The sequence below is a fragment of the Carettochelys insculpta genome, chromosome 1, assembly GCF_033958435.1.
Source record: "Carettochelys insculpta isolate YL-2023 chromosome 1, ASM3395843v1, whole genome shotgun sequence".
In the NCBI taxonomy this organism is placed as follows: domain Eukaryota; kingdom Metazoa; phylum Chordata; order Testudines; family Carettochelyidae; genus Carettochelys; species Carettochelys insculpta.
The window spans coordinates 381,716,572-381,743,044 of record NC_134137.1 but is presented as its reverse complement, the minus strand read 5'-3'; the positions used below and the strand labels follow the sequence as shown (position 1 = coordinate 381,743,044).

The following is a 26,473-nucleotide window of genomic DNA, read 5'->3' as shown; positions in this document are numbered from 1 at the left end:
GCTAAAGCTTGCCAGAGATTTCCTTGGTAAGCCAAGCTGGTTGTCTACCATATTTGCTTTTCACAGAATCATAGGGCTGGAAGGGACCTCAGGAGGTCATCTAGTCCAGCCCCCTGCTTCAAGCATGATCAATCCCGACTAAGTCATCCCAGCCAGGACCTTGTCCAGCCGGGCCTTAAAATCCTCAAGGGATGGAGAATCCACCACCTTTCTAGGCAATGCATTCCAGTGCTTCACCACGCGCCTGGTGAAGGAGTTTTTCCTAATATCTAACCTACACTTCTCCCTCTTCAACTTCTGACCACTACTCCTTGCTCTGCCATCTGATACCACTGAGAACAGTTTCTCACCCTCCTTTTTAGAGCTCCCCTTCAGGAAGTTGAAGGCTGCTATTAAATAACCTCTAAGTCTTCTCTTCTGTAAACTAAACAAGCCCAAATCCCTCAGCCTCTCCTCACAGGTCTTGTGCTCCAGACCCTTAATCGTTTTTGTTGCCCTTTTCTTTTCTTACTGTGCATCATGATGCTTTGTTCCTGGACCTTCAATAAGGCTTCTTTAAAATACTGCCAGTTCTCTTGGACTCCTTTTCCCTTCGTATTAGCTTCACAAGGGATTCTGTCCATCAGGTGTCTCAGGGAGTTGAAGTCTGTTCTTCTGAAGTCAAGGGTCTGTATGTTACTGTTCACCCTTCTTCCTTTTGTCTGGATCCTGAAATCTACTGTCTCATGGTCGCTGCAGCCCAGGTTTCCACCCACTTCTGTTTCTCCTACTAGTTCTTCCCTGTTTGTGAGCAGGAGGTTAAGTTGTGCACGGCCCCTGGTCAGTTCTTTCAGCACTTGTACCAAGAAGTTATTCCCAATATTCTCCAAAAACTTCCTGGATTGTCTGTGTGCTGCTGTACTGGTCTCCCAACAAATGTCTGCATGATTAAAGTCTCCCATGAGAACCAGGGCCTGTGATTTGGAAGCTTCACTGAGCTGTCTGAAGAAATCCTCATCTCCCTCATCCTTACTTTCGCCTATAAGCTTAACCCAAAGACACTCAGCTGGATTTTCTTCCTCCTTATACTGGAGCTCTGAGCAATCACACTGCTCCCTCACATAGAGCGCAACTCCTCCTCGTTTTCTCCCGTCTGTCCTTCCCAAACAGTTTATAACCTTCCACGACCGTGTTCCAGTTATGCGAATCGTCCCACCAAGTCTCCGTTATTCCAACCACCTCATACTTCTTTGACTGTGCCAGGGCCTCTGATTCTTCCTGTTTGTTCCCCAGGATGTATTTGTGTACAAACACCTTCGATAATCAGCTGATTGGACGATTTTCTCCTTTCGAACCAGGGGTCCTCCTTTGCTGTTCCTGTCTCCTTGATCTTGTCTACACTATCCCCATACTTCGAAGGGGGCATGTAAAGGAGCCAGATTGGTGAATAGCAATGAGGTGCTGCACTGCATGTGCAGCATCTCGTTAGCGTAATTCCCACTGTGCTAACTTTGAAGCAGTGACAAGCAGTCTAGCCATGGGCACGTCAAAGTTCCCTTACTCCCAAAACGTCTCTGCCACAGCACTCTCCACCATCTCACCCATGCAGAGAGCCTGAAAGCGGTTACCTCTCTCCCCTGGAACTGGAGATACCCAGAGGCTGCATGCTGTCAGTTTTCCTCCTGGTTTTTGTACTGTCCCCACTGGTCCCTCAGCTGGCTGTGCCTGCAGGACTAAATGCGGCCTTCTGTCGACGGAGTGTTCATCTTCTCTGACGGACCAGCAGCTTGATATTCGGGCATCAGGTCCTCTAATCTTTTCTTCCAAGATGGCGACCGGTTTGCACGTGGTACATATGAAATCCCTTCTGTCTTCCAGGAGGAAGACAAACATGGCACATGCGTTGCAGGTCACAACAGCTGACTTGTCCCTTTCCATTCTTCCCTGTCTTCAGAGAGTTCCCACAGATGTTTCTGTTGCCCCTTGAACGGCGGAAGAGGAACAAAACTATAAGACAGACACCAAACAATATGGCTGCCCAAGAAAAACTCCCAGGCAAACTCCGTGTTGGCTGCTCACAGTGTTTGCTTTGACTGCCTTTTTATCAGACTCCTAGCTAGCCTGACTCCAAGGCTCGCCTCCAATCCAATCAGCTCTTGAAGGCCCACCTGGAACAAAGCACTCCCAGTTCACACTTTTCAGTCTTATCAAACCGCCAAACATATAGTCAAACAAATGTTCACAGACAGACAGACAGACACATGGATATTCACAGCACAAGCTCACAACACAGCCCCCCAAAAACCACACTTACCTGAGCTCCTTTCAGACGTTTCCCAGGCAACTCCCATGTCGGCTGCTGCCCTGTTTGCTGCTCATGAAGATAACATTAGATAACCTCAGGTAGGTCAGGCCGTGTATCTAATGTAGTATCTGCTTTCTGGGAGTGACCAGAACCAGCTGCTAAAAAGGGAGAGACAGGAAATCCCATAATGTGCTGTTTATTGAATAATATGTTCCTGGGGAAGCCTCTGCTGGGCAGTTGGATTATGCCCCAAAGCAGTACGTTCTATAGCTCCTCTTTAGAGGTTTCCTGGCTCAAATAACCGTAGATGATCTCAGTCTGTGAAACTATCTAGCCGTTTCTGAATCTTGTTAGCATCTTGGCCTTAATTACATCCTACTGCAGTGAGTCCCACAGATTAATCATGGCTCGGGTAACAAAAAATAACGAAAGCTCACCTAATAAACTATTTTGCTAGTCTTTAAAGTGCTGCTTGACTGCTTTTTGTTTTGATAGTGTACAGACTAGCACGGCTTCCTCTCTGTTACTGTTTACCACCATAGTTTTCACTTGTTGCTTTTTGGCATCTCAGTGGAGTTCCAGTTACTGTGTTAGGAGGGAGGGTGACTAGAACTGTCTCATTGCATAGAATCCCAGGCCTGGAAGAGACCTCAGGAGGTCATTGAGTCCAATGATTTACCTTCTCTCTCTGTCACTCTGTATCGCTCAGTCGTGTCCCGTTTTAATGCTGTTCGGCTCTTTCCCAGCTCCCCAGTGTGGAGGTTTTTTCAGCTCTCCGGTCATTTGCATCACTCCCCGTTTCCATTAGATCTGTTTAGATACTGTGACCAAACCCAGGTGCAGCAGCTTAGCCCCTAAGTGCCCTGCAGCTTCCTAGAATAACACCGGCATTGGCAACGTTGCTTTCCATCTGCTCTGTTAGGGCTCTGCTCCCCTGGAAGCTTACATCGCCACAGCAACATCTCTCAAGCGGCTGAGAAGTCTGTCCCCCGAGAGGCACAGTCATGCCAGCCTAGTCCCCAGGGCAGACGCTGCTAGAGTGACAGACTCAGTCTTCTAACTGCCTAGCCATTGTCACTTGGGGCAGCAGATTAACTACAGCCCCAGGAGAGCTCCCCTCGTGCCAGTAGTGAGTGGCTGTGCCGAAGCGCTAGAGGGGGCCGCTGTGCTGCCAGTGTGTTAATTGGAGACACGTCTTTTGGTTGCTGACACTCGCATTGTGTTCATCACTGTCTTTGCACAAGGAGCTGCCCTGGCCCATTGCCGCATCCCCCTGCATGTGCTACGTTTGCTTCTCTCCTGGCTGCTGCTCTCCTGCTAGTGGGTCTGAGGACCGCACCTGCTCCAGCCGTCCGTCAGTAGCAATGTCTTTGCAAGAAGCAGGTAGCTTTGCTCCTCCACAGGGTTACCAGCTGTCTGATCTCACAAATTCAGACACCCTGCCCTACCTCTGCTCAGAGATCCCGCTCCTTCCCCTCCACTTCACAAAGGCCCCATTCCCAGACAGCCGGGCTGGCTTCTGCCAGAGAGGAAGATTCAGGAGTTTTTCCCACCATTCCTTATCCACCTGAGCTTTAGTAACTGCAGCCAATGAGTGATCAGGAGTATTGTGGAGTGGGCTGGAGGGCTGCAAGGGACTCTGGGGTCTGCCCAGCACTTTCTCCAAGCTGAGCTCAAGGGCACACCCCAGGGACATGTCTTGCTTCCTCATGGGTAGCACCTGTCATGGGATTCCTTTGCCCAAAGTTAGCAGGCATCGTCTTCACCTGCTGCTCAGGCTCCATGTAGCAGGACAAGTCCAAAGTCAACCTCTTCTTGCTGGCTAGTTTATTAACAAAGTTCAGCTCCGGTCTTCTCCCTGATCTTGCAGCTGCTTCTAGAATAGCTAGCACAGCACTGATCTGCCCACAGTCTCTGCCCCCAGAGACCCGCTCCTGTACCTTACAGGGGAGCTTTCATGTAGCTTTTCATACATGTGTACGTGTACACATGTAGAAACAGAGCATGCGGATCAAGCTTACATTCTGAGGACTCGAACCTGGGAACCAGGGTTTCTGAACAGCATCTGGGGGCTCTGAAGAGAGCCAGCTGAATGTGAACTCCTACTGAGATGCTGCGGCCAAAAGCACTAATTTAATCCTGGGTCTACAAAGAGGTAGTGCAGGGCACAGGGTTATTTTACCTCTGCGCTTGGTACTGGTGTGACAGCTGCTGAGGTCCTGTGTCTGAGATCGGTGCTCCCAGGACTCAGAAGAGCCACGCGAATGACTTTAAAGTGCTACAAGGCTGCTTTTTTGTTCTGTGATTATAGTAGTGAACCACATAGACTGAGCTCCGTGGCTCTAGCGAAGAGGAGGTGAAGGAGAGACTTGGTTATGGTTTCTACGTGCGTGTGCAGGGAACAGATAGTTGATAACGGGTTCTTCAGTCTAACAGAGAAAGGTGCAGCATAGTCCGGGGGCTGGATGCTCACCCTAGGCAGCTTCAGAATGGAAACCAGGTGTAGTGCTGGAGATGAGTGTAATTAGCCATTGGAACAAGTCGTCATGGAGGATTCTACCTCCCTAACAATTTTTAAATCCGGTCTGGATGGTTTTCTAACAGCTCAGCTGTGGGAGCTGTTGTGGGCCAGGTGTCTGGCTTGTGCTCTTCAGGGGAGCAGAGATGATGACCACAGTATTCCCTTCTGGCCTGGGGATTTGTGGCCCTGCCCCTGCTGCACTAAAACACCTGCAGCTGGCCCGTGTTAACTGAGTTAGCATTACAGGGCTTGGGCTGCAGGCCAGGCCTGTGAAAAAGCAGGGTCGCTCTCTGGGCATGGGCTGGAGGCTCACCCCTAGCCTCACCCCCGAGGGGAACGTTCCCAGAGACGATGCTCCAGCTCAAACCTAGATGTCTGCACTGCAATTTTATAGCTCTTAGCGTGGGCTCAGGCCAGCTGCGGTGTTTTGTTGCAACAGTTCCAGCACCCATCAAATGTGTTTCAATTTAAACTTCAGCCCTAATGCCGTGGGAGCTTGAGCCAGAGCATGAGTGTTTATCTCACCTCTGACTTGTTCCGTGTGACTTTGTGAAAGTTTGGTGTGTTTGGGACAAGCCTTTGATCCTGGTCAGTCAGTGGGGTGGAAGCCCTAGTGAAAACTCTTCTCGGATGTGTGCAGAGGAGTAGATGTGTTTTGGTGCACGGACGCAATCTGGGACAGAGCGGTATGCATGTGGATGACGGCACAGGAGTCTGTGTGGGTGCCTGCTGAGGTAAAGAGGGATATGTCTGCATGACTGTGTGTCTGTGCACACAGGTGCTGGCAGGGAGCAGGTGGAGACGCTTTCCCAAACTGGGGGAGCATGAAGAAATTTGGGGGGGGGGGTTGCAAGGCGACCTAACACCCCATCACCCCTCCACCAGAAGAAAGAGCCGGCCTCTGCTTCCGGCTCTCAGCCTCTGCCATTTTATGTGGGCAACCCAGCACAGCCACTACAAAAAGCCGGCAGCCGGTGAAGAGCCACATGGAGCCAGCTGCCTCTTGCAAAGGGGAGTGAGTGTGGGAAGGGGAGGAGGAGAAGGATGGGGTTAGATGGGGGCTGGGGGTGCCTGACTTTGGGGGAAGGGGGTGGAGTGAGTAAGGGACTGGGGTGGGATGCCTGGCTTTGGAGGAGGGGGGCTTGCGGGGCTCGGATGGCCAGCTTGGGGCCTCGTGGGGGTTTGGGTGGCTGGCCCGAGCAGTGCGGGTCTTGGTCAGCTTGGACAGGTGGCTCTGGCAGCACAGGGCTCAGGCAGGCGGGCAGCTGGGACTGCACCAGGCATCCGCAAGAGGCAAAGAAAAGCTATTTGTACTTTTTGTTTTCAAATAACATTTTTATATCAAGTTTTTGTGTTTATTTTAAATTATGAATTGATTTTTGTTACAAGGGGGGTTGGATGATGGTAAAGATGAGGTGGGGGCGTGTGAGGGTTCAAAAGGGAGGCATGATGCCTGGGAGCCACTGAGGCAGAGGAACATATACATAGTTACTCAACAGCCACATTCTTTCAGGAAAATGGTTCTTTTCCCATCTCTCAGCATCATGAGAAATCTCTGTTTTCTTACAGAAACGAGAGAAGACAGGACAAAACGTCTCTTTCGACATTACACTGTGGGTTCATATGACAACTTCACCTCCCACAGGTAAGTGCCAGGCTTCCTCATTGGTGAAAGATGGCAGAAAATGGGACATATTTAAAGACGATGGGACTGATATTTCATTTTCATAGGCTACAGTAGGTCATGGGAAGGGAGGTTCCTTCAATCAATCCACATTCTACATTGACAGCACTGGAGTCCAGCTGGTTAGGGAAGAGGCTGAGGTTTGCACCAGAGATTAGGAATGGAAGTACTTTTGGCCCCAGAGAAGTTGGGATCAGAGAAGTGTGTCTTTTTGATAGTGACCCACACAGGGGAATTGTGGTGGGCGTGCTGGAAGCTGGAGCCTGGGCGTTGGATGTGGAGAGAGCGCTCTGGTTCTCTGCTGGAGAAGGACAGAATGGATTCTGTGTGCATGTGTGAGATCAAAGAGGGGTAGCTGTATTAGAAATGACAGAGGGGAGGTGTGTTCCAGACCAGGAGGCTTGGAGATGGTATGTGGTTTGCTGCCTTTGAGACAAGCAGGTATTACAGCATGAAGCCTAGAAACAACGGAGAGAGCAGTGGTGTCTGTTGTTATATTGGTGTGCTTGACCAGGGGCTGCGTGGCTGGGAGGCATTCAGAATGCCCAGGAGCTGATATGGTGTTTGAACATAGAGCTGCTCCTGGCACTGGGTTTCTGTGTGAGGAGTTTGGCTGTACTGAGACGGGGATAGGCCTGATGGTGTCCTGGGGATAAGATCAGCGCTCCCATGCCTGGATAATTAATCAGTCAGTACAGGAGATGGGATAGACATTGCAGAACATAGTACAGTATGAATGAATTGTCACAGCTCTGTACAGAAAGAGTCTCTCCAACCACACTGAAATTCTTTGGGTTGATAAATTTATTCTATTTAGGTTCTAGTAAGAAGACCATCTATTCAGACAAGGAGTATCTTACTGCCCCTATATAAATCTGTGGTATGCCCACATCTTGAATACTGTGTACAGATGTGGTCTCCTCACCTAAAAAAAGATATCCTGGTGCTGGAAAAGGTTCAGAAAAGGGCAACTAAAATGATTAGGGGCTTGGAACAGGTCCCGTATGAGGAGAGGCTAAGAAGATTGGGACTTTTCAGTTTAGAAAAGAGGAGACTGAGGGGGGACATGATAGAGGTATATAAAATTATGACAGGTGTAGAGAGGGTGAATAAGGAGAAGTTATTTACTTGTGCCCGTAATACAAGAACTAGAGGACACCAAATGAAGTTAATGGGCAGCAGGTTTCAAACTAACAGAAAAAAAAGTTCTTCTTTACTCAGTGTACAGTTAACCTGTGGAACTCCTTGCCAGAGGAAACTATGAAGGCTAGGACTATAACAGAATTTAACAAAGAGCTAGATAAATTCCTGGAGGTTATGTCCATAAAAGGCGATTAGCCGAGGGTAGGAATGGTGCCCCTGGCCTCTGATTGTCAGAGGCTGGAGATGGATGGCAGGAGACAAATAGCTTTATCATTGTCTTTGGTCCGCCCCCTCTGGGACACCTGGCACTGGCCACTGTCGGCAGACAGGCTAATGGGCTGGATGGACCTTTGGTCTGACCCAGTGTGGCCATTCTTGTGTGGTGTCTAGGCACCTTTGGGGAGAACTGGTAGCTGTCATTTATATATATTTCCAAAAATCCTTTGACAAAGTCCATCAAGAGGATCCAGTGAGGTACTGTGTGGCCATGGGTACAGAGCAAAGTTCTCCCATAGATCAGAAATAGGCTGAGACCCCACAAATGGCTCTGTGAATGGTGAGGGTTCTCCCAGGGTCTCTGCTAGGCCTCGTGCTGGGATGGGCTAGTGTCTTATTATCTTTGAAAAGGCTGGGAATAGTGAGGTGGGCATTTGCAAACGACATACGTTTATATAAGCTACTCCAGACAAGAGTAAATGGTGGGACTTAACCAAGCTGGGTGACTAGACAGAAGATGTCAGATAAAATTTACTTTTGACAAACACAAGTTATTGAACACCAGAAGAAACCATTTAACTACTTATGCACATGACTCAGTCATAAGTTCACTTTTATCACTTAGGTATCATAGAGACCTGGAATGAAACGTTTGGTGGGGGATCAGTGGCAGTCAAAAAGCAAACAAAACGTTAGGTTGTATAAAGAGGGCAACAGAGGATATTGTTGAAATTGTTGTAATGTTTTTATATTAGTGGAAGATACAGCTTGGACTCCTCTATTTGGTTCTGGTCATCCCATCTGAAGTGAGTGAGCAAAACCAGAAAGGAAACAGTTGTGAAAAAGCTCAGGAGTACAGAAAAAATTCAGTATGAGAAGAGTCTAAAATGTAGGATTAAACTAGGTTTTCCTATGTACTCTCTAATAATACAGTAACACAGAGGCTTAGTTTGGTATACAAAGTTATGCCAACGTAGCTGCATCGACAAGAAATGTGAAAAAAAAAATCCCACCTCCGAGCCAACATTGCTGTGCTGGCGAAACCTGTCACCTCCATGCAGCTCTGCCAACAAAAGAGCACTTTTGTCATCTTAACTAATGTCCTGTGGGGCAGTGGTTGGACTCAGCTGCCAGAATTCCTTCTCCTGTCTCCTCAAAGAGGGCCTCCTGTAGGCAGCTCTGCCGGAAAAACCATAGCAATATAGGCAATGCATTTGTAGCACAGACTAGCTGCAGCTGCTCAATGAAACCGAAGTGCTTTGTGTTCAAAACTGAACAAAGAAAATACTTTTTGAATAAAATAAAATGAACTTGTTGAACTCAAAGCACAAGTTACATTTAGACCAAGAGTTTAACAAGGTTCCAGAAAAGATTGGGTTTTACTTTAGGTAGGATGAAAGTGATATAACCTTCGTGCTTCAGAAAACAAGCCAAATGCTTACTACTAAGGAGGGGGAGTTCTCTAAGAGTGAATTATCCCAGATGTGTTAGGTGCGTGGCTTCTTGGGCATTCTCCTGAAGCTGCTGCTCTTTAGCACTACCAGAAACAGGAGACCAGGTTAGATGGACCGTTGGTCTGATTCAGTGTGGCAGGTCCTGTGGCGTCACAGACGGTGGCTAGTGTTTGACAACAGATGGAATTGCATTGGGGGGAATCTGACTGAGTAATGTTGATGTCACAACCATTAGGTTAGTGCTAGGGTGTGGAGACTGAATGGGATGCTGGGATTCTAGTCTGCCATTGGTGCTTCGGATGACATTGAAGAAGGTGGTTTCCATGATATGGCTTCTTTGAGCTTGTGGTCATTAGCTCTTGTTGCTTTAGAGAAGCAAGCTGGAAAGGGGGTTATGATTATCATTAGAGCAAGACTGATAAGAGAATGAAAAGAACTGAGGCTCTTATAGTAACCCAGTGCACCTATTTGTCTGGCTTCCAATCACCACTAGTAAAATTTGCAGATAACACAAAAATTGGGGGAGTGGTAAATAATGAAGGGTCACTGGTGCAAAGCAGCCTAAATCTCTTGGTAAACTGAGTGCTAGGAAACAGTATCACATAGAAAAGCACATAGGCCCACAATAATACCAATTCCGGAACTTTTCCTTACAACAAACCCAGTTGCCAACTTTGTCCACGTATCTATTCTGGAGATACCACCATTGGACCTAATCATATGTTATTCACAGAATCACGGGCACAGTCTCCTGTTCCTCAACTAACATCATATATGCCATCATGTGCCAACACAATCTATATAGGACAGACTGCAAACACTCTTCAACAAAGAATAAATGGACACAAAACAGACATCAGAAAGCTCCTAACTCACAAACCTGTCAGCTGCACTTTAATGGAGTGGGCCGTTCTGTTATTGACCTGAGAGTCTGTGTTTTACTGAAAAAGAACTTTAACAGTCGTTTACAAAGAGGATGCTCAGGACTGTCATTTATATTCAAATTCAACACATTAACACATGGTGGCTACGTCTACACGTGAAGCCTACATCGAAATAGGCTATTTCGATGAATAACATCTACACGTCCTCCAGGGCCGGCAACGTCGATGTTCAACTTCGACGTTGCTCAGCCCAACATCGAAATAGGCGCAGCGAGGGAATGTCTACACGTCAAAGTAGCACACATCGAAATAGGGATGCCAGGCACAGCTGCAGACAGGGTCACAGGGCGGACTCAACAGCAAGCCGCTCCCTTAAAGGGCCCCTCCCAGACACAGTTGCACTAAACAACACAAGATACACAGAGCTGACAACTGGTTGCAGACCCTGTGCTTGCAGCATAGATCCCCAGCTGCCGCAGAAGCAGCCAGAAGCCCTGGGCTAAGGGCTGCTGCCCACGGTGACCATAGAGCCCCGCAGGGGCTGGAGAGAGAGCATCTCTCAACCCCCCAGCTGATGGCCGCCATGGAGGACCCAGCAATTTCGACGTTGCGGGACGCGGATCGTCTACACGGTCCCTACTTCGACGTTGAACATCGAAGTAGGGCGCTATTCCTATCTCCTCATGAGGTTAGCGACTTCGACGTCTCGCCGCCTAACGTCGAAGTTAACTTCGAAATAGCGCCCGACGCGTGTAGACGCGACGGGCGCTATTTCGAAGTTGGTGCCGCTACTTCGAAGTAGCGTGCACGTGTAGACGCAGCTGGTTTGAACCGGGACAGCAATTACCTGACCCATTATAAGGACCCTTTTTTACATATTTTGTTTTATCTAACTCTTAACTTCCCCACCCCACACACCCTCCTGCCATCCCTCAGCTCTTCTGATTTGCCAACCTTGATGACAATTTTTGGACCTCTGTGCTTTATATATTGAGTCTGTTGTTCTGGTATGGCTACGATCTGAAAAAGTGGGTCTGTCCCACAAAAGCTCATCACCTAATAAATTATTTTTTTATTTTTTAAAGTGCTATTTGACTGCTTTTTTGTTTTGATGAATACAGACTAACATGGCTATCTCTCTGTCACTATAAAAAAGGACAGTGTGAGAACAAAAAGTACCACCATAGCTGAACAGCAGATTCATAGAGGCTGTTAGAGGCAAGAAGGCATCCTTTAAACATTTGTAATCAGTCCTGATGAGGAAAATAGGAAGGAGCACAAACTCTAGCAACACAAGTGTGAAAGAATAATAAGAAAGGCCAATATAGAACTTGAGAGACAGTTGCTAAAGATGCAAAACCTCACAGCAAAAAATGTTAAGTACGTCAGAGCTGGTTGTCTGCAGGTCACATTGCAGCAAAGTTACTAGATGATAAATGTGTTAAAGGAGCACTCTAAAGACAAGGCTACTGCAGAGAAGCAAAATGAATTCTTTGCATCAGTCTTCCTGGCAGGGGATGGTGTGTGTCGGGGGGGCAACTCACATCAGAGCTTTTCTTTTTGGGCAGCAAATCTGAAGACCTGTCCCAAGCTGATATGTCCATAGAAGTTTTAGAACAAATGGACAAATTAAACAGTAATAAGTCATCAGGACCAGATGAGATTCACCTAAGAATTCTGAAGACACTCAAATACGAAATTACAAAACTACTAGTTTTGGTATTTAACCTGTCACTGAAATCAGCCTCAGTACCAGATTGTAGCTAATGTATCACGGATTTGTAAAGAGGACTCCAGAAGAACTTCTGGCGTCTACAGGCTGGTGAGCTTAACTTTAGTATTGGGCCAATAGCTGAAACAGTAGTAAAGAACTGACTTTTCAGACACATAAACAAATATCATTTGTTGGGAGAGTTTTTGTATAGGGAACTCATGCCTCACTGATCTGTTAGAATTCTTTGAATTTTGGTGGCCCATTCTCAAAAAGAATATACTGGGACTGGAAAAGGGTCAGAGAAGAGCAACAAGGATAATCAAGGCTGTGGAATGTCTTCCATAAAAGGACATACAGTAAACCCTCAAGTTACATGGGGGTTGCATTCCTGCAACCCCTGCTTAACTCAAATTTTCACACAAGTCGGGGGCTGTGGGGGAGACAGGAACCAGGCTACTGCCTGGTTCTCAGCTCCCCTGGGCTTGCAGGAGCAGGGAAACTGACTAGCCTACCACTGCTGGTCAATTTCCTGTCTCCCAGAGTGGCAGGGAGCTGGGAACCAGGGACAGCCTGGTTCCTGGCTCCACACCATTTATGGGACCTAGGAAACTGACCAGCCATGCAAGCAGCTGGGAGATGGGAACCAAGCAGCAGCCTGGTTCCCAGCTCCCCGCTGCTTGTGGGACCCTGGAAAGCTACCAACTTGTGGCTGGTCAGTTTCCCGGTTCTCACCATCTCAGGGCATCTGGGAACTAGGCAGCAGCCTGGTTCCTGGCTCCCCTCCCCTTGCAGAGTTGGGAAACTGACCCAGGGCAGCAGCCTGGATCAGTTTCCTGGCTCCAGCCACTGGAGGGAAGACAAGGACCAGGGGCAGCCTGGGCTCCCCTCCAGTCCTTGGAGCCAGGAATCTGACCAGCCCTACTTCTCCCTGCTTTCCCCCAGTGGTGCGGCTGCATCTAAAGGGAGGTAGGCAGGCTAAAAGCCTTCTCCCAGTGGTGCTGCTGTCAGGCTAACAGCCGTGTGGCCGGGGGAAGTCAGGGAGAAGGCTGACAGCCACAGAGCAGCTTCAAATTGTGCTTAACTTTTGTTGAAGCAAGTTACACGCAACCTGAAGCCACGTATTCTGAGGTTTTACTGTACTGAAAAGATTAATCATGGAAAACTAGGACTGGAAGGGACCTCGAGAGGCCATCGAGTCCAGCCCCCTGCCCCAATGGCAGGACCAAGTACTGTCTAAACCATCCCTGACAGACATCTATCTAACCTGTTCTTAAATATTTCCAGCGATGGAGATTCCACAACCTCCCTAGGCAATTTATTCCCCTGTTTGACCACCCTGACAGTTAGGAACTTTTTCCTAATGTCCAACCTAAACCTCCCATGCTGCAGTTTAAGCCCGTTGCTTCTTGTTCTATCCTCAGAGGCCAAGAACAAGTTTTCTCCTTCCTCCTTATGACACCCTTTTAGATACCTGAAACTGCTCTCATGTCCCCCCTCCCTCTTCTTTTTTCCAAACTAAACAAGCCCAATTCTTTCAGCCTTTCGTCATAGGTCACGTTCTCTAGACCTTTAATCGTTCTTGTTGCTCTTTTCTGGACCTTCTCTAATTTCTCCACATCTTTCTTGAACTGCGGTGCCCAGAACTGGACACAATACTCCAGCTGAGGCCTAACCAGCGCAGAGTAGAGCGGGAGAATGACTTCTCGTGTCTTGTTCACAACACACCTGTTAATTAGGGCAGTTCAGCTTAGAAGAGAAATGACTAAAAGAGATATGTATGATAGAGATCTATAATCAATACCAGTAGGGATAATACGCCATTTGTGGTGCTTTATCTATCAATAGTGTTTGCCTCTTCGCACCATACAAAACCTGGGGGAGAGGGCACCTGATTAAATTAATAGGCAACAGGTTTATTACAAACAAAAGGAAATACTTTTTCATATCACATACTGCTAAGCCATGGAACTCATTGCCATGGGATGTTGTGAAGGCCAAAAATATGTGACTTTTAAAAGGAGCTGGATAAGTTCATGGAGGATGGATCGCTCAGTGGCTGTTCGCTAAGACAGGGAGGACACATCCCCATGCTCTGAGTGTTGCTAAACCTCTGGCTGCCTGATGCTTGGGGTAGAAGACAGCACTGGATCACCCCATAACTCCCCTTTTTTGTACAGCTCCCCCTCCCCCGAAGCTCTGCCATGGACCAGTGCTTGAGGCAAGGTAACAAGAGGTCCTGTTGCACTACCAGATTTCATGGGCACAGACCCGTGTCACCAGGTGCATGTCAGACTGTGATAGGGATTGACCACAGGGACATTTTACCAGGGATTGAGGTGGATGCTCCAGCTCTGACAGTTTTTGACTCAGAAGTGGGTGTTTTTTCTCTGAATTATGGTTGGGCATGTATCTGGCCTGTGTGATACTGAATGATCACAGTGGTCCCTTCTGGCCTTGGAATCCGGGACTCTATGAACCAATGATGTTGGACTTGCTCTGACTGTCTTTGGAAAATAAAAAGATCGCAAATAGTGAGAACTAGTTTCCTCTCTTGGTCTCAGCAGCTAAGAACATAACATGAGAACATAAGAATGGCCATTTCTGGGTCAGACCAAAGGTCCTTCTAGCCCAGCATCCCATCTGCCAAGAGTGGCCAGTGCCAGGTGCCCCAGAGAGGGTGGACCAAAGGCAGTGATCAAATGACTTGTCTCCTGCCATCCATCTCCAGCCTCTGACAATCAGAGGCCAGGGACACCATTCCTACCCTTGGCTAACAGCCTTTTATGGACCTAACCTCCAGGAATTTATCTAGCTCTTTGTTAAATTCTGTTATAGGCCTAGCCTTCATAGTCTCCTCTAGCAAGGAGTTCCACAGGTTAACTATGCACTGAGTGAAGAACTTTATTTTATTAGTTTTAAACCTGCTGCCCATTAATTTCATTTGGTGTCCTCTAGTTCTTGTATTATGGGCACAACTAAATAACTTCTCTTCATTCACCCTCTCCTCACCTGTCATAATTTTATATACCTCTATCATGTCCCACCTCTGTCTCCTCTTTTCTAAACTGAAAAGTCACAGTCTCTTTAGCCTGTCCTCATATGGGACCCGTTGCAAACCCCTAATCATTTTAGTTGCCCTTTTCTGAACCTTTTCTAATGCCAAAATATCTTTTTTCAGGAGAGGAGACCACATCTGTGTGCACTATTCAAGATGTGGGCATACCATAGTTTTATGAAGGGGCAGTAAAATGTTCTTTGTCTTATTTTCTATCCCTTTTTTAATAATTCCTAACATCCTATTTGCTTTTTTTGACTGCTGCTGCACACTGCATGGATGTTTTCAGAGAACTATCCACAATAAACCCAAGATCTCTCTCCTGATTAGTTGTGGCTAAATTTGCCCCCATCATACTGTATGTATACTTGGGCTTATTTTTCCCAATGTGCACTACTTTACACTTATCCACATTAAATTTCATTTGCCATTTTGCTGCCCAATCACTCAGTTTGGTGAGATCTTTTTGAAGTTCTTCACAGTCTGCTTTTGTCTGGACTATTCTGAGCAGTTTAGTATTCTTTAGAGCAGAGATCTTTTCTTCTGAAAGCATTGTTCCAATCAAGGGGCGCATTGGGTGAATACAGTGGTGTACGGGTGCATCCCCCAGGGGGCTGATGGGGGTACTCCTTTTGGGGAAACCCAGAAAGATTGAACCGAATATTATGGACTGAGATGCTGTGAAGCAACAGGGGACTGATTTCAGAGTGGGGGTGGAGAGAGCTGGCTTAGTCTCTCCAGGCAAGTCTTTCCAGGAGATGGAAAACTCTGAGGTCAGATCTGAGCTCACTAGCTTTGGAAGGCAGTGTCCTAAGGTGAAGGTGCGGATACTTGTTCCTAGCAGGTCAACAGGCCATGGCATGGCATGGCATTCGCAAGATTTATAGATTGGGTTGTCCTGGCAGGCAAGTGCAGCTGAAGCTCATTTGTTGCTGAAGCAGTGGAGTGAATGGTGCAGAGATGGTTAGATAATATCAGAGGTTCTGTAGGCTCAGTACAGCAAAGCAGATTAGAATGGTTTGAAGGAGAGCACTTATCCAGCCATCTCTCCCTTCACTGGATATCTCAGGAGTGGAAAGAGATCAATTCAATGACACTGTTTAAGGAAAGACTTCAAGGTGCTTGAGAAAATTATATACCATCTAGTTTAAATTGCAGGGAAAGGCTTTATAATCATTTCCAGGTGTGAGCGGATGTCCCCCAGTGTGTGGAGCAGATCAGCTGGATCACAGCAAAATAGCTAGCAGGTTTGTGGGCTTAGAATACTTATTCTGCCCCCTCTTAATTTAATAAATTGCAAGGAGCTCCTGGCAGCCCTGCCTACTGGCAAGGGTGTGCAGCAACCCATGAGGAGAGGAACCCGGGCCCTCCCACTCCCCCAGATTCCAATGCAGGAGCTCCCTTGGGTATGGTAGGGGAGCAGTCCATTACCTACGGTCCACTTAACATGCCCCCCGGTCTCATCCTAGCTCTCTGCCCCTCCTCTGATGGCATCGTAGCTGGCAGTGGTTGCTGGCAATCTTTCCACAGGTCTCAGTGAGCTAGGGACCTCCAGCTCTGGGTAGTAGACCTCTCCTGGGGAATATCCTGCTGCCGTTGGGAGTGCAGATATGCTTCTCTGCATCTGTCCTGCTGCCGTGCCACAGAGAGTCCCTTCTAGGTCCCTGCCTCAGGTCTGGTGCCCCCATGCTGTTTCTGCACCCTGAGCTCTCCAGTGTGAGCATTGTCCACCCCTCACATATCTGCACACTGGAGCAGTGAGGATTGCATTTTCTTTTCCAAGCCACTCATAAAATTGCTAGAGAGCAGAAGGCCAAGACATGTTGCCTGTGGGATTCATTCTGTCATAGTTCCCTATTTACAGTCACATCAGAGATGCATCCATTAGCTGGTTGCAGCCCATTTCATGTGGGCCATGGGAAATTTATCGCTCTTGTTTTTAATCGGAATGTCATTCAGCATCAGATCCAACGCCTTGCAGAAGTCCAAGTCTATTAGACAACACTATTGTCTTTATCAGTCAAACTTGTGATCTCATCAAAACATTCACGTTTGTTTGACAGAATCTATTTTCTGTAGACTCCTGTTGATTGGCATTAATTATATTAAGTCCCATATCAGCTGCTGCGTTTTCTAGCCTGAGTCCCCTGTTAGACTGACAGACCTGGAGTTAACCAGGTTGTCCCACTTACCCTGTGTAAGTGTTAGAACATTAGCCATTTTCCTGTCTTCTGCAGCTGGCCCAGTGTCGGGTGTGCGTCTGTCCTTCCTGCAATAGGCCCTCCAGAGCTGCACAGCCAGTGGATAGCCGAGGTGCAAAGAGCTTACTGCCAGTGTTCCATTCAGGGTTATGTGACAGGAATTGCACTCAGGCTCCTCCTCTGTTTCTTCTGCACTGATGTCTGTGGCCTGGAACAAACTCTTCTGCCCCTTTCCTGGCCCACAGCTTATTTCTTGCCTACTTTTGATCCAGAGGTAGTGACTGAAATGTGTGGGGCACTGTTCAAACATAGCACCACCTCACTGATGGCATTTCTTCCCTTCTGCCTTGATATTACTCCTTGATCTGCTTTCTGTAGGCATCGTAATGCAGGTCTCAAAGAGGAATTGGGAAAGTGCCCTGGTAGTGGCGTTACAAAGCAGTTCAGCTGAGCATCCGTGTGAAAAGGGACTGCGGCTGACCAGCTAGGGGGACAGACCTTGAGTCTTTGACAGACTTTTCATCTAGTTTCAGCTGTGCGATTGCTGAGTGGCTTGTCTCGTCTGGGAGAGATGCCTGCTTTGACAGTGTTTGAATCGCCTTAGGCCAGGTATCCCCAGTTGTTGGCTCCATTTGAGATGCGTCCCATTGGTGGAGAGGGCAGTGCCCCAGGGCAATGGAAGCAAACTCAATTAAACTGATTCCATGAAAGAATCCAAAATTACCCTTCCAGCCGGGCTAAAGTTAAGGAAGGCACTTGTAAGGGCCCCCGTGTCTCTGTGAGTGGGCACCAAGTTATCTATTGCAGGTGTTTCTGTGGCTGTCATTCACTGGAACACCGAGGCACTGAATAAACTTCACGGCAGGGTCCACAAAGAACCACGTAGAGGACAGTGGTTTCCCTCTCACTGGGGGCGAGGAAGCCCTTCTCGCTTTACACTTACTTTGAGTTGGAAAGCTTAATGGACAGGTGACTCTTGCAAACTGTTCTACAAACAGTCGGCTTTGGGGCTAGCTAGTCTAATCTCATTTCCTAGCTCGTTCTACATCTGAGCAACCTCAAGAAAGTGCTTTATCTACAGCTGTCCCAAAGAGAGCGGTTTGCCTACCACAGTTCCTACATAATGCCTACTAACAGTGCTCCCTTCCCTGCCGGTTCACCCCAGCACTAAGAAACATCAGAAGAATGTAGTTTCAATGTCAGTTCTAAAGGGCTAGAAATTAATTTCATAATTGCTCACAGGCTAAATGAAAAAAATGATAATTTACTCTTTGGCAAAGAAACTGCTGTGTCTCATCTTTAATTTAAAAGCAAGAAAATGTTTCATTTTCTCTCTCACTTTTTCTTAATTGTCATTACCCCAGTGACCTGTAAAAGAGTCCTTTGTAATGCAAAGCCTTCTAGGAAAGCAATGCTGAATTTTTAATAAGTGTCTGTTGTAAGATGAAGAAGAAGAAGAAGACATCATCCCTGTAGTCCTAGCCAGTCGTTCTCTGCAAGGGGTACACGGGGGGCTTCCAGGTGGTATGTTAACTCATTTAAATAGCTGCCTAGTTTTACAAAGGGCTACATGAAAGCACTAGCAAAGTCAAAACAAAAGGCAGTCAAGTAGCACTTTAAAGACTAGCAAAATAGTTTATTAGGTGAGCTTTCGTGGGACAGACCCACTTCTTCAGACCATAGCCAGACCAGAACAGACTCAATATTTAAGACACTTCATGCAATGACTTGTTTGTACTGCTCTACTTACTGTATACTGAAATGTACCTACAGTATTTATGTAGTGTGCACCCTCTGAGAGCATTGCTCTAACCCATCTGGTGTCCCGACTGCAGCTGTGGCCCATCTGTGATGCTTCAGAGGAAGGCAGAAAAAAGCAACTATTCAGAACACATCTTAATTATTGTGCATAGAAGAAAAAATTCCTTCCTGACCCCAGCAGGTAGTCAGCTGTGAAGCCCTGAAGCCTGAGATGTAATTATAGTCATTGTTTGAATGCAGAGCTACTAGAGTTTTGGGCATGTAAAGGGTAATGAAGAACGTCCTGTTCTCCCCAGAACTCCTGAAAGAAGGAGATTAGCAGCGGGTTCGCTGATTCATATGCCAATACCAAAAGTGACAACTACAATTGTCCGCCTTGACCCCCTGCGCACACCAGTCACAGAATTTTGACTGTCTCTGGTTCAGCCACATCTTTCTTGAAGTGCTGCCCCAGAGCTGAACACTGAACTCCTGGTGAGGCCTCAGACATGCTGAGCAGAGGTGTGGGCAGTTACCTGCTGTGGCTTACATCAGACACTCTGTTAATAGCCCACAGTATGATATTAATCTGTTCAGCATGTACATTCAAATTGTTGGTTCATATTCAATCTGTGATCCACTGTAATCCCCAGATCCCTTTTAGCGGTGCTACCCCCTAGCCAGTTATTCCCCATTTTGTAGCTGTGCATTTGATTTTCCTTCCTAAGTGCGAAAATTTGCACTTGTGTTTATTGAATTTCATCTTGATTTCAGACCACTTCTCCTAATATGTCAGTTTAATCTTGAATGCTCATTCGGGTTTCCAAGGTCTTGGAACCCCTCCCAGCAAGTGTCACTGACAGATTTTTATAAGCATTCCCTTGTCCAGTTCATTAATGAAAGCTCATTAGCCCTTTTTGCGCCAGCATTACATGGACAGTTCATGCTGAGGTGAGTACCTGTTATGAGCCCCTAACCAAGTCCTTCTCTGAATCAGTGCATTTCTGGACAAAGTCTCCCATCCTTTAGATATAACCTACCATCTTGACCCCCACCTGTATTACCTTGCATTTGGCTGTATAAAACCATTTGTTGACTTGTGACCAGATGAGCCGATCTCTGTAACAGAAGCTGTCATGCTGATTATTACCAATCTTCATATCACCTGCATGCTTGAGTAACAAAAGGTTTATATCATCATGGACCACAAACAGATCCTTGCAGGGCCACTTCTAGAAGCATCCTTTCTCCTTCATGGCTCTTCATTAATAACTATATTTTGAGATCTATCAGTCAGCCAGTTTTTAATCCATCTAATGTGCACCCTGTTAGTGCTGTGTAATGCAGGCATTTAAATTAAAATGTCCTGTGTCAAAAAGCCAAGTGCCTTGGAGAAATCGGAGCTTATTGTTTCAACACTGTGACCTTTATCAACCAGTACTGTAAACCTGTCAAAAAAATAAAACAAAATGACAGGTTTATTTGACAAGACCACTCTGCTGTGAAACTGTTCTAACTGGCAGTAATTAGGCATTTCTAGTTGCCAGTTCTCAGCTGGAGGAGTCCTGAATTATTTTTTTCCCTATTTAGCCAGGCTGACCATAAGGCTAACTGGTCTGTAGTGAGACACCATTACCAGTGTGGAGTTCAGATGCCTGTTCTGCTCCCTTCTGTGTTGATAACCTTTAGCTGCGTGCGCATGCTCTGAGAATTCAGTGCAAGCCCTGGCGTTAGTTGACACTGCAGTCTTCTGAGAACCTCCAGAAACCACAAATCAGGCAAGGTACAAGGCACTAGAATCAGGTTTGCTGTCGTTGATGTATGGTCTCTAGCCTCCTGGGCCCCTGGATTGGGCGTCTACGGTTTTATGCTCGTGCGTGCATATGCCACAACAACCGACTCGACACAATTCAGTGGGCAGGAGATGACGCGGTTCCGTTGACATACACTTTCACACCCAGTTACAAACAAGTTACATGTCTATGACTTATTCCGGCATAACCCCTGATTGTAACAAGTTGACACACCTTGACATAGATAGATACTACCCATTACCTTGTAGGTAGTGATAGCATCAAAACAAGACTGTCCGTCATGCTGTCATCTCGACCCTGTACTGACCTGGTCAGAATGTCTCCAATATCTCTGGAGCCACACAAGATATTCTGATCCTTTAATGGAATGTTCACCTATATAGCCAGTGCCTGGTGTTACTCCACGGTATCAGCAGCCCTTGCCAAATTCCTGTGCACAGGACTCACAACTTAGCTTTTTGCGTATGTTCACATAGTTAACCCCTTGTGCTGTCCAGGCCCTAGGCCTTAGGCTTTACACCAAGCCTGACTGTCAGGCGCTCACATTACTACAGGTGCCATTCCTTTTACAAGATTGGGACTACAATGAGAGTCCTCCAGGCCTTGAATTCCCCGTTTTCCAAGATTGCTTAAGAATTAATATTAGTGGTTCATAGAGTGCCTCAGATGTGAAGGTGACCGAGCCCGCTGGCTTAGAAATGTTCAATTTCAGCGGAAGTTTCCTCAGACTCTCTTTTGTTATAAACAGTGAGCCTTTTATTCCATCCACAGCATCACATGGGATGGACACATCCTCCAGCTTCATTCCACGCACAGAACGGAAATATCACTTGATCATTTCTGCCCTTTCTGTGTCACGCTTTAGAACGTTGTCATTGGCATCTAGCAATGGACCTGTAGCTGGCTTGCCGCAGAGATGCCGTAGAAGCTATTCAGCATATTTCCATACCTGATCGTTTCTTTGGATGCACTCCTTCTCTCTTGCAGTGGAGTCAGCCACTCAGAGAAATAAAGGAGTTCAAAACACTGAACAAAGACACAGAATGTCCCACACAGCAGCCTTCATGGTGCCCCCCTCTCACAGGACAGTCGGTCACCTGCAGTCCCATGGAAGAGATTTATGTTCCCCTTCAACTGCGCTATGACACAGCGTGCCCTGTGTGTGATTAACACAAGACACTCCTGTTCCAAGGGTCTTCCATTTATTTTTAAACACCTCACCAAATACCCGCCAAGATATTTTTATGCAAGTGGTCCACTGCAGCATCTTTGTGAACAGTGCGGTGACATGGGAGAGCATTCACACCAGGCTCAGCCAGCACTGCAGTTCTGAAAGTCAACGGGCTGCAGTTCTTCCACTGAACCAACACAGACTTGTGATAACTTCCGGAGCAACAGCAAGCACACGTGTAGCTCCCGACCCTGTTGAGCATGTTCATTACAGGAGTATTTCTCTCTATGAAAATAGCTACGAGCCGCTGCTTAACCTAACCCATCCAATCCCTACTAAAACTACTGTGAGGAAGAGACTCCCACACAAAGCTGCTTTCCTGTGCACATTTCATCTGAGGTTGCTGCTGGGCCAGAGGAATTCTGCTTATTTCCATGTGCACAGTACAGGGGTCATTAAGCTCTTTCAAGGCAGGAATCACTGGATTTTTATGAGCAGGCTCGAGAAGCACCTGTCAGGGATGGGCTAGGGTTATGGTTCTGCTTCAGCGCAGGGGGCTGGACCAGATGCTGTCCTGAGGCCATTCAACTGCAGAGCCTAGTGCAGAAGCCATTCAAGATGGATGTCAGGATTACAGATGGCGAGAAGTCCTGTGGCACCTTATAGACTAAAATGTATTGGAGCATAAGCTATCGTGGGCAAAGACGCACACTGTCAGTTGCATCTGATGAAATGGGTCTTTGCCCATGAAAGCTCATGCTCCAAACTGTCTGTAAGTCTGTAAGGTGCCACAGGACTTCTCATTGTTTTTGCTTGTACAGACTAACACGGCTCCCCCTCTGATATTCGTCAGCATTAGAGATGGTGTCTGCTCAGTTTGGGTGTATAGCAGAAACATACGCTGGAGGAAGGTGGTGGTATCTACACCAGCAAGGTGTGCCTTTGGTTTGTGGGCAGTCACACCTCTGCCAGCCACTTTATCTTCAGTTCTAGCGAGCAGGCCAGTTAAATAACCATTTACTTAGTGACAGTTGAGCAACAGATAAAGATTCTGCCAGCAAAATTTAGCTACTAATTCTCTCAATGTTGCATTTGGTAAGGTCAACTCTAGCTCCCTGTCTAAGTTGTGTTGGTCTGGCAGGACCAAGAGGAGTAAAAGTGGTCAAAATATGCCCTCGTCCCTGCAGTCAGATGGTGTGAGTGATGTGCCCAGGGAGCATGTTCAATGGCTATGAAAGGGGAACTTTTACATAGGCCCCATCTAGCTAGAACTCTGTTGAGAACCAGCTTTGCTTTCATCATTGTGCAAGGTGGAGGATTGTCCCAAGATGCGTATGCTCTAAAGCAGGCGTGTCCAACCCGCGGCCCGCAGGCCGCATGCGGCCCTGGACAGCTAGTAATGCGGCCCCACAAGATCGTAAACTTTTAACATTATTATGTGATTTATATACATTAACTATATTATATATTTTATATGCGGCCCAAGACAATTCCTCTTCACTCAATGCAGCCCAGGCAGGCCAAAAGGTTGGACACCCATGCTCTAAAGAGATACCACCTAATGCACTGAGAGGTCTGGGGTTCCTTTACTGTGGCTGTTTGGAAGCCTAGGGTGTAGATCGGTAGTGGAATCGCCTGCTGCTTGGTAAGTAACACACACCAAATGTTTCAAGCAGTTGTAGGCCCCAGAGCACTGCCCAAGGCTTCCTGTGTGACAGCAGGTACCTTAGGAGTGGTCAGTGCACAGCAGGCATGTGTGCTATATGCACATACCCAGTTTGTCATGGCCTGTCTCCGTGTGGCAAGGCCCTTAGTAAAGGATACGTAACGGCCCATACTAGCTCGTTGTAGGTTTTAGTCTCTGTGGAAGTTGAGCAGCTGGTGCTCTACAATGGGGGAGTCATTCCAGGCATGGGGGCAGAGGGAAGAAAAGTACAGGGGTATTACAGTAAGCTCTCTGTCTGGCAGCCCTGGGACCAGGAGGCTGCCAGACATGAAAATATTGCAGAGAATCGAGAGGGATCCCTTCCTACCAGTTCTCCGACAGTGGGGATGCACTACAGCAGTGTTCCCCTCCCCGGAGCCCTCAGCAGCCTGGTCCCCAGAGTGCTGCTTCTGCTCATGCAGCCCACTCCACACTCCCAGCTGGGGCTCAGCAGCTCAGGCCCCAGCTCGTGCTGCCGCATGGGGAGGAGGGGGCATGGAGGACGCCCCATGCTCCGGCCACCTGTACACGGCACTCCCCGCCTGTGATCCACAGCCCCCAGCATCTCAGTGCCTGGCCAGAGGTACCACGCAGGACTAGGGGCTGAGCTGTAGAGGAGAGATGCTCTCCCATACCCAGTTGCCCAGCAGCCCTGGAGCCTCCACAGCCCAGGGAGGGATGGCAAGGGGCAGTGCAGCAGTTTTGTCTTGGCTCCCCAGCCACGTCCTAGTGCCAGGCCCTTCTCAATGGCTTGGATCCCTTCGCTGCCTGTGAACAGCACAGCCCGCTGGAAGAGGAACCCTAGGCACCAGGATAGAACCCGCTGGCAGTGCTGGGTATCTGACTGAATACCGTTGATTGAATACCGGTTAAAAGAGAGTTTACTGTAGTGTGTGAAGGAAACAAAGGCAGCTGTGATCCTGGCTGCTTTTAAGTGATCACTCCAGAGCAGTGGCCAGGATGGCCTGATCCTGTCTTCTCCTGAGGCTGCAGCAGGAGTTTTGGAAGAACGTGCCTTCATGACCATGGTCCCTGCCACCTCCAGATGGGACTGTTGCAATGGTCACCTCAAGCACCTACATTTAAAGCCACTCAGAGATGAACTCCAGCACAGAAGAAGCAGCAGCTCATTCTGGCAGCACTTGGTCTGGGTGTGGACACATCCTGCCAGTGCTCCAAAGTCTGCAGTGTCTGCATGTTGAATTCTGGGTGGAGTTTGAATGGTGGATTTTGACCTACAAAGCCATGAGTGGCAGGGATCTACCCTGTACAGTTTGTTTCTTGCCTTGTACCAGCCTGCTGTACCTGCAGTCAGCACAAGCATTTGCACTGGAGTCTCTTAATCTTCATAGGGACCACAGTGGTCATCTGCTGTGACCTCCTCTGTGACACTGGCCAGGGAACTTCTCCAACATTATCCCTAGGGCAGAGCTTTTGGGAAAACATCCACTCTTGAGTTAAATGTTACAAGTGCTGGAGAATCCACCACTAACCTAGGTAAATAATTCCAGTGATTAGTACTGCCACCTTGAAAAATGTTTGCATTCTTTCCTGTCTTAATTTATCTACCTTCAGCATCCAGCCACTGTCTCATGCTATAATTCTCTCTGCTGGTTTGAAGAATCTATTATTAAATATTTGTTCTCTTTCTAGGTGCTTATAGGCAGTAATCAAATGATCCGTTAAACTTCTCTTTGTTTTTCCTTGTCACTTTCTATTAATTTTTTAATATATATCCAGGAAAAAACTATATGTAAACTTCTCATGATGCTTTTACCATTTGCTACATAGCTTTAACTATATTTGAAATAATTGATTATATATGATATGAATGGTTAAAATATAAATAAACTATTTGTATTACACGATTCACAGCAAATACAGTTTGTTTGTAAAAATAAAAAGAGTTGTAAATCTTATTCTACCTTACCCTTATCATATGTACAAGGGGTGAGGGTCAGTTGCTAGCGTAACTTGGATGTAGTTGTGCTTTTAAGATTTTAGAAGAGATACCCGGAGTTGGGGCTAGGGCTCCTGTGAATGTACATAGGGGAGCAAGGGAGATGGAGGTAGTAATAAGAAATCAGAGCAGAGCTGTTTGCTGGAGTGGAGTTGTGCATGCAGTAAACCCTTCTATAAGACAATAGTTATGTTCCTAGAAAACTGTGTGTTATATAAACTGAAGACTAAATGGGAAAAATAGGGTTATGTTCACAGACATGAAAAACTAGTACATTAATGTGTTTTTATTTACTTTAAAAAGTAGATAATTGGGGTTCTAAAGAGGATGGAGAGAGGCTGTTCTCAGTAGTGACAGATGGCAGAACAAGAAGTAATGGATTCAAGTTCTAGTGGAGGAGGTCTAAGTTGGATGTTAGGGACAAACAGTTTCACTAGGAAGGTGTTGAAGCACTGGAATGCATTACCTAGAGAGGTGGTGGAATCTCCATCCCTAGAGGTTTTTAAATCCCAGCTTGACAAAGTCCTGGCTAGGATGATTTAATCATAGAATTATGGAATGCCAGGACTGGACCTTGAGAGGTCATTGAGTCCAGCCCGCTGCCCTCATGGCAGGACCAAGTACTGTCTAGACCATCCCTGATAGACATCTATCTAACCTGTTCTTAAATATCTCCGGTGATGGAGAGTCCACAACATCCCTAGGCAATTTATTCCAGTGTTTGACCACCCTGACAGTTAGGAACTTTTTCCTAATGTCCAACCTAAACCTCCCTTGCTGTAGTTTAAGCCCATTGCCTCTTGTTCTATCCTCAGAGGCCAAGAAGAACAAATTTTCTCCCTCCTCCTTATGACACCCTTTTAGATACCTGAAAACCGCTATCATGTCCCCCCTGAATCTTCTTTTTTCCAAACTAAACAAGCCCAA

At 47.1% G+C, this 26,473-nt stretch overlaps 1 protein-coding gene across 6 annotated transcripts in view; it reads left to right on the top strand.

Annotated features, from left to right (window-relative positions):
• SHANK3 (SH3 and multiple ankyrin repeat domains 3) overlaps window positions 1–26,473 on the top strand; it is an 857,838-nt gene that overhangs the window by 688,370 nt on the left and 142,995 nt on the right. For all 6 annotated transcript variants that reach the window (XR_012642513.1, XR_012642514.1, XM_074976815.1 and 3 more), the window contains exon 15: window positions 6,375–6,450. Coding sequence is in view for 4 of the 6 variants with exons in the window: in XM_074976815.1 (XP_074832916.1) it covers window positions 6,375–6,450 (76 nt within the window). In the remaining 2 variants the exon portion in view is untranslated. The remainder of the gene's footprint in view (window positions 1–6,374; window positions 6,451–26,473) is intronic.